Below are 15455 nucleotides of genomic sequence, written 5' to 3' on the forward strand. Positions count from 1 at the left end.
GCTGTCGGCAAAGCGGGCCGAAGTTCTGCAGAACCTCCCAGCAATAGATTCTATTTCAGCCACCTGATGGATCAGACTGAATAAAAGGTCGACATCGTGGCGATGAACGTTACTAGTTAACCTCAGCGTGTGAGAAAGCGGAGCTGCAGCAGTGCTGTAATGTAAACAAAAGATTTTAGCCACATTAAAGCAACTTTCCTGCAGTCGTTCCTGCTGCCTCATCACACTTTGTTTCTGGAAAGAATTAGTGCTTTTTTTCCCCTTTGAAGCACCTTTTAGGCTCTTGAACTCTTTAAAAGAACTGGAGAAGCTACATTTAGCAATATTAAAAATAAACACTTTATTTCCCCAATCATACTTTAAGAACCTTATTGGTTAAGGCACATTCATTCCATTTTGTTTCTTATACTGAAAAACATTTTGTTGTGTAAATCAGACAATGTTGTCTCTTCCCTTTCTATATTTTCAGTAACCCAACAACTCAATGCTACTCCAGGTCAGTCACGTCTCTGTAATCAAACTGCCGAGTTAGAATCAACACTGACTGACAATCAATTTCACTTGTTTTTGTGCAAGTGGAAAAGACAACAGGTGGAAATAAAAGCTGACACCTCCAATAAAGGAGGTGTCAGCAAAACACCTCCAGTAGAGGAGTGGTTCTGCAAGTGGTGCAACTTCTCTGTCCTGATGTTTTCTGGCTGAGGTTTTGGTGACTTTTGAATGCCAACATTGTTGTCTCTCCAGCGGCATCGTGAGATGGTGTCTACATTCCACACAAATGGCCCAGGTGGTGCAACTCATCCAGGACGGTATATCGATGCGAGTTGTGGCAATACTGTTTGCTGTGACTTTCAGTGTGGTGTCCAGAGCATGGAGGCGCTTCCAGGGGACAGGACAGTATACCAGGAGATGTGGAGGAGGCTGGAAGAGGGCAACTCTCCTGCATCAGGACCACCACCCCCTCTTTTGGGCAAGGAGAAACAGGAGGAGCACTGCCAGAGTCCTGCACAATGTCCTTCAGCAGGCCACATATGTGCACGTGTCTGCTCCAACTGGTAGAAACTGACTCCATGAGGGTGGTATAAGGGCCCAACATCACAGGCTGGAGTTGTGCTTACAGCCCAAAACCGTGCAAGACATTTGGCATTTGCTAGAGAACACCAAAATTGGCAAATTCGCCACTGGGTCTTCACAGATGAAAGCAGGTTCACACTGTGACAGATATGACAGTCTGAAGATGCTGTGGAGAAAGTTCTGCTGCCACAAAACCCTCCAACATGACAGGTTTGGCAATGGATCAGTAACGGTTTAGGGTGGCATTTCTTTGGAGGGCTGCACAGATCTCCATGTGCTCACCAGAGGTAGCCTGGCTGCCATTAGGTACCCACACGAGTTTATCTGAGCCATTGTGAGACTATATGCTGGTGCAATTGGCCCTGGGTTCAGATAATACTAGACCTCATGTGATGGAGTGTGTCAGCAGTTCCTGCTAGATGATGCTTTGGTCCAGGTATGAGAGGAGATCCTCCCAGGAGACCATCTGCTGCCTCATCAGAGGCATACCCAGGCTTTGCAGGGAAACCTAGGCATGTGAAGGCCACACCCACTACTGAGCTACATGTTTCAAAGACATTACATCCAAGTTGGATTTTCCACTAATTTTGAGTATTCTTCCACATCCAGACCTCCATAGGCTAATACATTTAATTTCCATTAATAATGTTTGTGTGTTTGTGTTGTCAGCACATGCAACTATGTAACGAAAAATGAATTTAAAAACAACACAGCACACAGTCAGCGACAGGATGTGTTCTCGCTGTTTTCCTATTTTTTCTTTATTGAACACAATACAAAACAACACCTGAACATTTAGATAAAATTCACAAAACATGGTGGATACAAGAAAGAATAACGAAATTTGAAAGGAAGCAAAAAAGAAAAAAGAATATTCTTATCAGTATGCATACACAAACCTATCCATATTCATAATCATAGAGAAATTAAGGAAAAGTATAACATAAGAAAACAACAATTTCAGAGTTGGATAGTGTTACAAAATGCAGGGGGGATACAACAGATAAATAAATTGTCTCAGATACTGGGAATATCACTCAGGGTGTCATAAACTGTTATGGCTTTAGGTGAATCGACTAACTTTATGGATTTCAAGTATAAATTGACCTCATTGTTAAAGAAGGTGAAGCTGGGGTGACATTTCTGTAACCTACAGAAACGCCAAAGATTATTACTTTTTTCGAAAAGAAGTCCATGATGAATGGGAATTTATTTTTTAATCATTTGTAAACATCCAACCAGAACACTTGTACAACATCACACAGGAAAAATATGTGATCGATGTCTTCAACAGCAGTTTGGCAGAAGGAACAGCTGTTGTCATCAATGTTGATCTTGCTGTGTTCCTTTTATTTTTATGAACAGTGTATGTCTACTCCACACCACGTGGTGGCGGTATGGATGACGCAGGTTTTCCCGCAAAGCAGCGAGGCACTGTTGACGTGGGTGACGTCATAGAGGAGATGTTTGCGGCATCGACGGGTTCCCGACAGTGAAGTGGTTTATTCCGAGCCGAAGCAGGATGTTTGAAAACTTTCGGGAGAGGCTGCAGGTGGTGCAGCAGGATCTGTCGTCGGGGTTCGTAGACTGCTCACTTCCGGTTCTTGAAGCGCAGCCTAGCTTCAGTAGCGGTGACACAAAACCGCTGAAAATGTATTGTTTTTTGTCGTGTTTTCAGCATTTGTCAGTTGTCTGAAGTCGGTTACCGGTAACAGTTTGTTGCGTTGCGTTTGGGCTTGAAAACTGTCGGTATAAATAGAGCTGAAATGAGTCTCAGCTGAGAGTCATGTGAGGGGCGGGGCTGAGGAAATCCCGTTCACGTTCAGAGGAAGTTAGAATGAACTGGACTTGATCATTAATCCACCAGAAGACACGTCCTGATGGTCGCAGCCTTCAGTGATAAAACAGACGGGAAAGTTTCTCACTGAAGAAGCAGAAGGAAATGAAAACAGCCCAGAGGATGAAACGGAGGTGGAAATAAATCCAATAGAAATGGCGCACAAGCCTGTCCTGATGTTTACAAATAGAAGAGAGAGGTCAGACGTCATTTTTACCTGCACGTGCACAGACAGACATGCACAGCTTCTAATGCAGCCTGCAGAGATCATCATGCAGGTCTGACACAGATGGAGAGTGAATCGAGCGCGTAGATGTGGGTTTACTTCACAGCGGCTCAGAACCTGCTGCTTCACTTTGTTTGGATTTGTTTTCTGGGAGAAATTTTTATCTGAATGTAACCCTTTCTGCTCTTCCTTCTTCTAAAAACAGCTTCAAGACTCTTGGGGAAGCATCGAGAGACGGCAAAGCGAGGAGGAGGTACAGGTGAAACACCAACACACACCCGGCCGGCTCCGTACGTTTCTGTCCGTTTAGAGAGGTCTGCATGGATTTGAGAACATGCCCTCCTCCCACAGAGGTCAACTGGACAGATGAGCTTTCCCTCAGAGCATTTTAAGCAGCCAGATAGATGTTCACGCATCCTAAATGCAGATTTGTCTTTTTTTTGTCTAAACAAGTCAACTGCATATCAAAGTGTTGTATTGGGTGTGTGTTTGGGTGGAGTTTCTGCAGCTCCTCAGGTGTGTTACAGACTACGGGGCTTCATCGTTTTACAGTGATGGTACAGTGGAGGTCCCCTCCCCCCCAAGCATGGGTGCTGCTTGTGTGTCTGTTTCTGTTTTAACAAAGGAAAATGATGTAAAATCTTTCACTTCACTGTGTGGGTTAACAGTACTTTGACATCAGGCCATTCTTACCGTACTTTCCAGACTATAAGCCGCTACTTTTGGCACGAACTTTCGAACCTGCGGCGTATTCAGTGATGCGGCTAATTTATGCTTTTGTTTATTGGCCGCCAGAAGCACTCCGGCAGTCTCAGAAGGGAGCCTGCAGGGAGCCTGCATAATTCTATATTCATAATTCTATGTTTCAGCACATATACATCCTAAATCTACAACACACTGTGGCGAACCAGGGGTTAGCCCCGCCTTAAACCACTAAGACTCATGGGAAGTGGGGAATCTGGGTGTGAAGTTTCACACCATAACTGAGGGAGCTGTGAGCAGAAGTCAGGTCCATGCTGTTTGGCAGATGTGGGTGTGTTCAAATAAATAAGCTAAATTGCTGGTTACTCCTCCCTGCCGTTGTTACTCAATGTTCGGGCCAAGGTAATCAGTGATGCATCAATCTAATTGTTATAACATGCTGCTTATATACAAGTGCAGCTTGTGTATGTAAAAAGTGGTTAATCCTCATTAAATTGGGTGGGTGTGGCTTGTAATTAGGTGCGCTCTGTAACCTGGAAATTACTGTGCTCGTTTCTGGTGTGTGCTCTTCAGATCCTCCTGCGTTTACAGGAGTTATGGGATTTCACTCAGTAGCAAACAGCGCACGTCTTGATGCATCCACCCTTAAAGGGGGTGCAAGGAGCAGCGGTAACAGTAGCACTCCTGGTTTTTCAACCCCCATCCTACTCCATGCTTAGTGTGAAGCAGGGAGGCTTTTGATATGATCTTGCTGTGGATCGGAAGGCCCGAGTTCTCGGCCTCAGGGCGGACGCTCCACCACTCACCACTGAGCTGCTCATACTTGATCCATGATGCCGTCCAGTGATACACACGGGTCCAAAAACTGCATCTCCTTTCAGGTTTGAAGAACGTCTTCCCCATCTGAGGGCCGGTGTGGAGATCTTAAGCAGGTGTGTACTCTCACACTCACACACACTTCATGTTGAGCATGGAATCAAGAGGACTGAGCTTCACTTGATTCCTTACCCAAACCATGAGCAGCAGCTGGATTTAGCAGCTTTCTGCCTGCCAAGGACAAATGAGGATTGGAGATCCTGAGATGCATCAGCACAAAGACGGCAGACTGCATGACTGCTGCAAGGAAATGTGAGCTCAACAGAGAGAGAAATATTCAACAGTAGCAGCCTCATTGGCTGTAACTTTATGTAAAGGCACCAGCTGGTACCGTACAGGTGTCCTACCACAAGAGTCTGGGAATCCTTGCTAGAACTACTGCCCTATGACCTGAACCTAAGGCTGAGCTGAGTCCAGGCATGAATGGAACAAAAGCCAAAGTGGTGTTTTTAATGATGATGGTCATTTATGAAAAAAATTGTATTTCTTTATTGAAATCATTGTGAATCAAGAGCAGATGGAAAAAAAGCTGCTTGAGAAAGATCGTACTTGTGACGCTGGGTGGGCCACAAGCTCCCTTTGGCTAAAAACGGCACAGTCATAATTAAAAGACTACGTTTTTCCAATAGAGCAAAAGAAGATCAGAGAGGGACCTTAAAGGCTGACAGGAGACCTCAGACAGGTGTTGCAGAACATTGTGAAAAGGGAGGCCATTATTTAAAAGACACTGACGTAGTGTAACAATTACAGCCTGTTCCTCATCTAAAACGTCTGGTCTCTCTCTGCAGGTACGAGAACAGCTGGTTTCTGCTGCATAAAAGGAGCCAGGAAAATGCTCAGGCTGCTGAGGTATGAAGAACGTCAGAAAGCCTTCACACTTTCCTTGATGACCTTTTGGGGTCACGCATGGATTTTACCCACATGGATTCTTAGGAGTCAAACAACAGTTTGTCAATCTACACTCTGATCTAAATGTATTTAAGCATAACGTAGTTGGAAATGTCCACCTTGCTTGAATAGGAGGTGGAGGACGATCTATTATATATGATTTAAAGATGGGAAAAAGTCACAGTAGGAATCGCTTCATTTCATGTTCTGCTGGTGAGCTGTGCTTCCTCCATGGGGTCTGTGACCTTTGACTTCATGATCTGCAAACGTCTTCTTCCCGTCAGGCGGTTGATGGGGACGTGGTGGTGCTCTCTGCTCACTGGGAGAAACGACGAGCCGCTCTGATCCAGCTGCAGGAACAGCTGCACAGCTTGCCAGACTTCATTAGCCAGTTTGACGCCATCACCGCCAAAATAGGTAAAGGCTTGGATTTTCTTCTTTTTAGGAAACTCTTTGTCAAACACAAGCTTTAGTCCAATCAAGTTCATAGTGTCTGTATTATTAATTGACATCTTAGGTTCTTCTATTATCAGACACGGTGGTGTTTTTCCACATACATGAAATGTTTGGACGGTCATCTTCGTCAGAGTTGTCATGAGATGGTGGTGATGGGACGTATATGAAACCAGATGATTGTGACTTGACGTCCGTTTGCTGCTGGAGGATGTTGCTCCAGGTGTGAGGGAGCAGGAAGGCCCCCCCATCCCGGTTCATGGAAGTGTGGCCTCGCTTTTGGATCTCCACCGCCTCCATGATCCATCTGCGGTGTCTGTTGTCTTCAGTGCCGAGGACTTTGGCCTTTTCCCAGTCCAGGATGTGGTTTTCTTGCTTGCAGTGGTCCATGGTGGCTGATTTCATGCTTTCATGAGATGCCTGTTGTCGTCTTTCTCTTGTTGCTGCATCAGAAGAAAAACAGAACATCAAAAAGAAAAGTGTTTCTTGTGTGCATCGTCTGTCGATGTGCGCAGACGTCCGTTGAATGTTTTGGCCGACAGGTCTTTACGTGGATTCAGTTTTGAGCTCTTCAACAGTTTTGGTCAGTTGACAACTACACAGTGTATTCTACGTTGTTTATACACAATCGTTACATATGTCTTACACAATTGTGTGTAATTTTTGCGAGATGCCAATGTGTGGCCTTCCACAACCGTTCCACACATGTCTAACGGATTTTCCCCGCATGTCCCACCAATGTACAACTTTTATATCCTGCAAATATCACGTTTAAATGATGTAGTTGGGCCAGATGTGGCTTTTACGTTGATTTACGTGTTCTTTACGTGGTTTACTCGTACTTCCTCTGTGGTTTTAACGTGGTTCATTCGTGATACATCTGTGAAAATTTCACACTTTTTCTCACTTTTTCCACGCATGTTCATGTATGACCAATGTTCTTCAGTGAAACGTGTGCAGAATGCACGCAGTGGCTGTGTGACACGGCCTGAAGGAGGTGTCTGTGTGAGCTCATTTAGTGTTTTCCACATGATGGTCTCACTGTGTTCAGTGGGTTTTACTTATTGAGACCAAAATGTTGCTACAGTTTCAACATTCTGCTGCTCTGAGGGGCAAACAGGCTGTTTTTCTGAAGAACGTTTTTACCTCACATTTAAAGGGAGTTTCTGTCTGAATATAACGTTTGTAGAACAAAGAGGGATGAGCTGCTGCTGTTTGTTGGTTTGTGTTTGCAGCTCATTTGGAAGGTGACTTTGAGGAGATGGAGAGCAGACTGGTCTACCTGGAGACCTTGTGTTGTCAGTGTGAACAGCAGACAGTCAAAAATCAGCACATCAACCAAATGGAAATCTACAAGAAAAAGAAAAGGTTTGGTAAACTTCAATCCAAATAAAAAATGTCATATTAAGCTGTTTTTTTTTTCTGGAAATTAAATGCCCTCGTTTCTCAGCTTCATTTGAACTGCCTTTTTAACCGTTACCTACTGTTTTATTTTATACTATTTTGAATTTGGGATCAAGCATTGCAATGAATTCTCCTGATGAATCTGTAAAAAGAATGATAGAAAAACCAAATACTGGCCTTCTGATCCCATCGGGTCGACTGCAGTGTTAAGTTTGGATCCCTCAGTTTTGGCTTCGATTCTGCAGATGAGTCGGTCAGGTTCTGCCTACAAGCCGGGGCAGCACTGTTCTGCTTTTCAGTTTTTGATGTTCCTTACTGGAATCCTTTCTGTCTTCAACAGGAAGGAAGTGGAGTTACTTGAAGGTGAGTACATTGTTTATCTTTTGTTAGTATTGAGTAGGCCTGCACAATATACCGCAAATTTATCATTATCGCGACATCAAGCTGTGCAATATGCATACCGCAAAAGACGGCAAAAATCGCAATAAACGGTTACCTTGACCCTTGTGCTATCCTAGGAACTTTAAAATTGGGAATGGGGTCATCTAGACCCACTAGACAGTGCACTGAACCCTTTAACTTCAATGATTCGTGAACCTCACTGGTGTCCATGGATTACATGAAATTTTTCCACCTTTATCCACCTTTGTCATGGTAGGGAGAACATGTCAAAGTAAGGGGGGGGGTCATCTAAGATAGCACAAGGGTTAAATGTGCTAAAACAAACTCATGGCAGCTTGAAATATTGAATAAATGAAATAAATCCCTTTATGCATTTAACCAATCGGAAGGACCCGTTTACGTTTTTGATCAATCAGATGAGCCCTTTTATGTTTGATGTTTGCCTCCTATGTCGACAAGGGTCATTTGGAGTATAATTTTTATACTGTTGCATTGAAATGGAAATGATGTTTTTGGTTGGTTTGATATTTGTTTATATACCGCAAATTATATCGTTATTGCAATATTAATCACCAATATCGCATATCACTAGTTTTCCTCATATCGTGCAGCCCTAGAGCCCTATTGAGTCTGTTACCTGTGGATGGTATCTAGTGGTTCCAATGGTAACTCTCATCTGGCTTTGCGACGCTGCACCGCGGGTGTTTCTTCCTGTCACAGTCATGGAGATGTGCCGGTACGCGGCGTGATCACTTACCAGCACAGGATGTTGTCTTCCTGATGCGTTTGCTGAAATTAGGAGAAGGGCTCAAAGAGCAAGCTGGGCCAGGGTCGTGTGGAGGGGACGTGAACGCGTTCTGGACTTTTCTACTTCTCTCTTTGTGCCCAAACATTTAAATGTCATCTATAAACATGGATGGGAAACATGTTTATGGTATTTGATGTCCACTTAGCATGAATTTACTGATGCAGCAGCAACGCAGACGTTTTTCACCGCTGACGGAAAACAGTGAAAGTTTGGATTTATCAGCAGATCTCAACACAAGTTGCATTCATGTCTCAATATTTCTATCCACTTCTTCACCAATAACTATAATAAAATGTGGCTCTAACAAAATAAAAGTCGATGAACACGGCCTGGAGGAGTTGATGACATGAATCAAAGATGCTCCTGGTGTTTTGCTGTCAAGTATCCTGAGGACTTAAAAACAAAAGCACACAACATGTCGTCACTTATCACTCAGCAACAAGACAGGAGGCCTTTATTTTGCTTCATGGTTCAATTGCTGTGCATTCCACGAGTGTACGGACCCTGATACTCAGACCGTTTCAGAAATAAGTGATTAAGTCAAGCAGCTTAACCATCTGTATAGAAATGCATTATTTAAAAGGCACATTATTTTTCTGGCACTTTAGACATCATGGCACAGACATAAAAAATAAAAAACACAACTGGAAGTGACTGAGGTGTGGTTACACCGAAGTGTCATGAACGGTGAAGCTCCGTCTTCCTAATGTCAGACAGAAGTAACAACTTCCTGTCATGGGAGTTTTCTGCTTTGGCACAGTGGAAAATGAAAAGTGGAGGTTTCTGCAAAGTTGTGGGTTTTAATGGACAACAAATGACATCTTTAAATGATAAAAAAAAAACATTTTCAAATTGGACACGACAAAAATGAGAACACCTGTTAGTGAAAATACCCAGTTTGTGTCACCATTAGAGGTGCAACGATTCATGTCAACAACGATTCGATTCATTATCAATGTTGGTTCATTTGAAATGGTCCTATTCTCTGACATAAAATGGATCCAGGACATGTTTAGCCACATTCCTTCTATTTCTTCTAGATTAATTAAGTGTAAATTAACTATGTGTACAAACAGACAAGTATTAATGTCAAATCGATTCATATTTTAGTTTCCTACAGTTCAGTCCACTGTTGTTTTTCCACATCCAAATAATCCAAAGGGAACATTATCAGAACATTCTAGCACACTGGATGGTCACATGTCTTTGCTAAATTCAAAGTGTTTCCACACATTGGACTGGAATGATGGATGATCCTCTAACATGCCTTAATCCAAAGGGTATTTTCTAATATTGATCTATCATTTTGATAGGATTTTTTTAATGGTTTAAGTCGCTTAGAGGCTGAATCGATTCAGCCTCAGACAGATTGATCTAGTTGGGTTGTAGGAACTGAAATCAATGAATTGTTACATCCCTAGTCCCCACCACTGCTTTCCTCTTCCATACCTTTCTTGAGCATGGAGTTGGCTAGAGCTTAGTGCGGTACCCTTTTCGATCCTCCGCGCCACAGACCTGATGATGTGGGAGACGGGACGCCCCACAGGTGCTCAGTGGGGTTTGGATCTGCAGACCTGCTTGGCTGGTCCATGGCCTGTAGCCTTGGTGGTCTTGGAGGTGTATTTATCATAGTTTCCGTTCTCTGTGGTCCACTTTCTGAAAGGAAAAGATCACCGTGTACACCAGAATGCCACAGTACTATTTGGAATCCACATTTTCCTTTCCGAGCCGTAACCTAAAAGTGCCGGTAGAGAAAAAGGCTCCCCGAACCACAACACTCCCACCACCATGCTTGGCAGAAGGCAAGACACACTGTTTCTGCTGCTGGATGGAAGCATATCTGTTTATCCAGTTCTTAGTTGCCACGCCTCTAGAAAACACGTAGACATTTCTTCGTTATCATCATCATCCTCACTCCTTCAGTGGAGTGTGAGGTGTGAGTTCTGCCTGGCTGACCCCCTGACCTCTGCAACAGTACTGGCAGAATTTACACATCTATCAAAACTCTGCACCATGAATCTGAACGATTAGATATTTGCCTTCAAACGCCCCCCAACACACACACAATCGCTGTGTATTACTTTTATTAACCTAATATATTTTAACGGTGGACATGTGTCCACTGTGTGGGGCATCTCTGAACATAACCGGCTGTGTTCTTGATTTAAATAAAAAGAAAGACCCCCGTGTCAACCATCCTAAAATGGCTTTTGGGTGGGGCAAAGCAGAGGTTGAGGCATAAAATAAGTTTGATGTCAAGGTGCAGGGGGGCTCGAGAGCCGGATGGACCCAGACGCAGAGGCGGAGGCATGAGGATCAGGGCTAGTGGGTTTTAATGCACAAAAAGAACAAACAAAAGCGCTGCAGAGCAGGATGACAAAACCCAAACGAAAACTCACTGTGGCGTGGCGAGGAACAAGAGACTTGACAACAAGACATGAACACCAAGACTGAGTTAATGGACCAACACAGGAGGAAGGCAGAGACAAGACTTAAATACAGACAGGGCAGACAAGACACAGGTGAACACGATCAGGGCAGATGGGGACCAAAGGAAGTAAAACTGAAGAAACCAGACAAGACAGGAGACTTTCAAAATAAAACAGGAAACAGAAACTAGACAGAACAAGGACCAAAAACAAGACACAACAAACTGAAACCATGACATTTGAGCTTTAAAAAAAATCAAAAGGATTTTTCTTCTTGCAACCCCCCACACATAGCAGCCATAAATTGGAAACAAAGCAACTTAGACCACACAAATCCCTAAATCGTGCTCCTCATTCATTTTATTTAGGGTCTAAAATCGGATTTTTTTAACATTTCCCAGCCTCCAGTGGTCTTTTGAGGAACTGCAACAAATGTTGTTTCCTGCTTTGCCTCTCATTCAGGAATGGAAAGTGGGGGCTTGAGTGGAACACGTGTTTGTCTGCTCATGCTTGTCTGCTGCTTTGTCTCTTTTGCTCTAGTGGAGCTGAACTTGGAGCATGCTCAGAGAGTGGCAGAACTGGAGCGGGCCATGCAGCAGAAACTCAGAGAACGTCAGAAGGTCTACGAAGAGGCCTTCCACCAAGACATTGAAGAATATTTATCCACTGGACACCTGCAGCATACCGGTTAGTTTGGTGTGGGATTTTTGATCACCATGGTGATGAACCAGCAGGGGGCATGCCCCCCAACACACACACACACAAAATCCCCCGGCGGCCGCGTCGTGAATGAATACAATTACAACACAGAATTCTTTATTAACAAGTAACAGTAACAATTAACTACTACCTATCTAACTAATGAACTAACTATACAGGTGTTGTAGAATTACTATGTATGTGTGTGTGTGTGTCAGCGCTGCGTGTGTAGGAGGAAGGAGCGCACACAAGTGTGTTGGGGGTGTGTGTTGATTCTTCTGCAGGGGACCGCTCTCTAGCTGCACGCAAGTTTCATCTGTGCTCTCTGGTACAGACATCTTCTCAGAATATTATATATTGCCTAGTAATAAACAAACTGCAGACACTTTGTCTCCTCTCTGGTAGCCATGAAGCCTGACACCCATGAAGAACGCGGGGCAGGAGGCTCCGCCTTTATTTATATAGACACGTAACGTAGCGCTGCAAAAAACAGTTCCCAAACAAAACATGTAGTGATATTAATCGCACTCTAAACGTGCGCGTTCATGTTTGGTGTTACAGAGTGAAGGAGAACAGTAATAAACCCCCCCCCAACACAAAATCCTCCGGCGGGCGGCCGTGTCTCGCACTCAAGAACGCACGCAGCTTGTAATGGAAATGTATACAATAAAAACTAATAATTAGAACGCAGTAAATTTGTCGTTTGCAGTATTTTAATTGTACTCATGTCTGATCTTCTTCTACTGTTTTGCCCGTTTTTTATTTTATTTTTATAGATAGAAATATCCTTTTTCCTTTGGTACCACAGACACATTCCTCTACATGTGTGTATTTGCAGAGGCGGTAGGAGCAGATGCATGTGTTCTGGAGCAGATGACAGTAGCTAACGTGTCGGACCAGGAGGCCTTGGACGACTTTCTCAATTCCACCAGTGACACCAGTCCTGGGACATCACCAACGTCTGGTAACTTCTTTTGCTCTTACCTCGGGATCATGTGTTTTCTTCGCGTGACACGTTTAGCTTAAAAAATAGTCTAAATCTTTAAAAAGGTAACCCTTTAGGCCTAATTTTGTTTTTGTCTACTTTTGAATTTACCTCCATATTCTTAATTTGAAACACTAATTGTGTTGTGCTGATTTTAATCAGCACAACCTCACCTATGTGGCACTAACTTCATTTTCTAATTTTCCCATGTTGTGTTCACACGCTAGACTTAAATCTTAACATAATAACAGAAAATTCTGGCAGCAAAAAAGTGTTTGCAGTGAAAACCCCCAAAATGTTCAACGATCCGTTTTTACAACATAGACTCAAAGTAAGTTTAAAGTGTGATTTCAATAAAACAACATGAACAAATGTTTTCAACAAACTAATTTAAATGTTTTTGAGCAAAAATACAAGAAAAGATTCCAGGCAAATTTCACAGATTTCTTTTTGTGTCATAAATAAACCGTTCCTGTTTAAACACATAGAGGCTCAATGCAGCCTCACTCCTCCTTCTGTGGTTTGGCAGCTTTAAACATTTTTATTTATTTTTATTTTTTTACAAATTTTCCTTATTGTGTCATTGGCAAAGAATAAAACAAACTGCCTTTTAGAGTCATAGTTTTGGCTGGAACTTGCTCACAGCTGGAGGTGTGTCTGGCTCCTCCTCCTCTGTATTCCACAGTGTTTTTTCGGACTCCAAAATTCCCGTCGCTTCCCATCTAACATCAAGGGGGCGTCGGCCTCTTCATCATCACAGTCCTAGCTCTGCCTTCCACTCCAGCAGTGAGCGGGACCGCCGCTCCGCGGCTCAAAGCTGTCACTATTAGGCTGTGCTTGTCTTCTTTGGTATAGAGGCCCTTCTCCATCTGCTCCTCCCAAAAAAGGAAAAGTCGCCATCGTAGTCTTCAGATGACGGCTCTGAAGTTTACAGCTGTTCCTCTGTTACAATCTTTAAAATCAGCGGAGTGCCTGATCGACACGCATCTTCTGATCCATAAAAAAAAACACTAGTTTAGAAACTACAAATAATTGTTTTTAAACCTTATTTCTATAAATATCTTTTTTTTTATTTGGTACCAAACCTGTGTGCTGCATGGACAGTACAGTCAGAGTCTGAGAAGAACAAAGAATGGTGATAATATGAAGAAATTGTTGTTGGCCCCGTTACTTTTATGTGATTCTAATCCAGCAGGGATGACATGTGGCCGCCTGAAGAAAACTGTCCGTTCTCATAGGTCCAGACTTGAGATCCAGTTGTTCTGACTCGCTGAACCAGGACTCCCCCACAAACCAGGACCGGTCCAAGGAAGCTGCTGTGTGGGAACAGGAAGAGGCGACCAGCGAGGAGAGTGATGCACAGCTGGTGCAGTCAGACGAGGAGGACGTTCAACCGGACACCTCCCTCATTGGTCTGAGAGACGTCTGTGCAGCCGGAGACTCTGAGGACAGTGAAGCTGAGGCTTCACCCCCCCACAGTGAACACTGACATGGGAGATCAGCAACGCAAAACAGTTGTTGTTGCTAGTTCCTTGTAACAGCTGAAGCAGCCGATCCCTGTGAAGGAAAGAAAATAAACATCTGTCTTCCTAGTATACCTGTTGCTCCCAACTGTAATCCTTTACAGATTACTGGTTACTGCTATTTCAAAGTAATCCCTGTTCTTACAACATTACTGTCTCAGAGTTCTACCACATCACATGACTCCTGTGTTATTTTTATTTTAATTCCTGCCAAAGCAAAACATGATCCAGACTGTCGAATGTGCTGCAAAGACCTTCACGCCGTAGTGAAAGGGTTGATTTGTTTTTGGTAAGATGGAGGCAACAAAAGATGAGGGGCAGAATCCCACACTGTCCGTGAAAGCCTTACATCTGGCAGATGTTAAAGTGCTATATAAATAAAGATTGATTGATTGATTTACAGCACGAAGAGATCATTTCTCATTAAAATGCAGGAAAAAACTGACTTCTTTCTTTAGAAATGCTTTTTTTGTTCACTCTCTGTGTTAATACAGTTATTGAAGCAGAAAGTCCGAATCTGTGAAGACCTTTCTAACTTTACAAAGTCCTCTGAGTGCTGCACTCTGATTGGTTGACCCCCTCCTCACAGATCAGTTTTGACACAAGTTTCTCGCAAGGAATGTCAGAAGTCAGAGCACAGTTGTAGCGCACTTGTGATTTGCACCAGCAGATTTGAGCACACGCAGAAGCACATTTGAGCAGTTGTGATCCCAGATTTGACATTGTAACTCTAAATGAACACCACAACAACCTGCTCTACCACAACAACAAAAAATATCTTGAGGAAAGTTACACAACGTTTGGGGAAAAGTTCACACAAAAGTTTTACCAAGAAGCTTACACAGCCAAAAGGCCTCACAAAAACACTTAAGTGTTGTCAATTCGGGGAATGAGAGACAGAAGCTACAAACAAAGACTTCTTCCCCCATGGGACTGTGGAGATGCCAGGTTTTTAAAGTCCAATTCTCCAATGACGTGCAGCCACCAATCTTCCTCCCTCCATTTCTGAGCCAGCACCAGTCACTCATACTCCAATTCAGGGCAGCCACAAGGCCTTAGTGCAGCACTCCAGGTGACCTGAGAAAACAACCAAACCTAAAAACATACAAAATAACTTTTACCCCATTACACAAACACTCAATCTACTAA

The 15455-nt window shown here is 43.4% G+C and overlaps 1 protein-coding gene across 6 annotated transcripts; it reads left to right on the forward strand.

The window, feature by feature from the left end:
* The first annotated feature begins 2474 nt into the window (after positions 1-2474).
* Positions 2475-14751, forward strand: LOC101171191 (dysbindin-A). Of its 6 annotated transcripts, none has more exons than XM_011484935.4 (10): positions 2475-2652; positions 3343-3396; positions 4721-4771; positions 5504-5564; positions 5888-6020; positions 7292-7424; positions 7801-7823; positions 11640-11786; positions 12637-12762; positions 13976-14751. In XM_011484935.4, exons 1-10 carry the CDS (start codon positions 2597-2599, stop codon positions 14047-14049), a joined length of 858 nt encoding a protein of 285 aa, XP_011483237.1. In that variant the 5' UTR covers positions 2475-2596; the 3' UTR covers positions 14050-14751. The 6 variants fall into 6 exon arrangements, with proteins under 6 accessions (XP_011483237.1, XP_011483238.1, XP_078789542.1 ...); XM_011484936.4 differs by having other exon boundaries at positions 13979-14751; XM_078933416.1 differs by having other exon boundaries at positions 3343-3390.
* Positions 14752-15455: the final 704 nt, after the last annotated feature.

This window comes from Oryzias latipes, chromosome 16 (assembly GCF_053564925.1).
Source record: "Oryzias latipes strain Hd-rR chromosome 16, Olatipes_Hd-rR_3.1".
Classification (NCBI taxonomy): Eukaryota; Metazoa; Chordata; class Actinopteri; order Beloniformes; family Adrianichthyidae; genus Oryzias; species Oryzias latipes.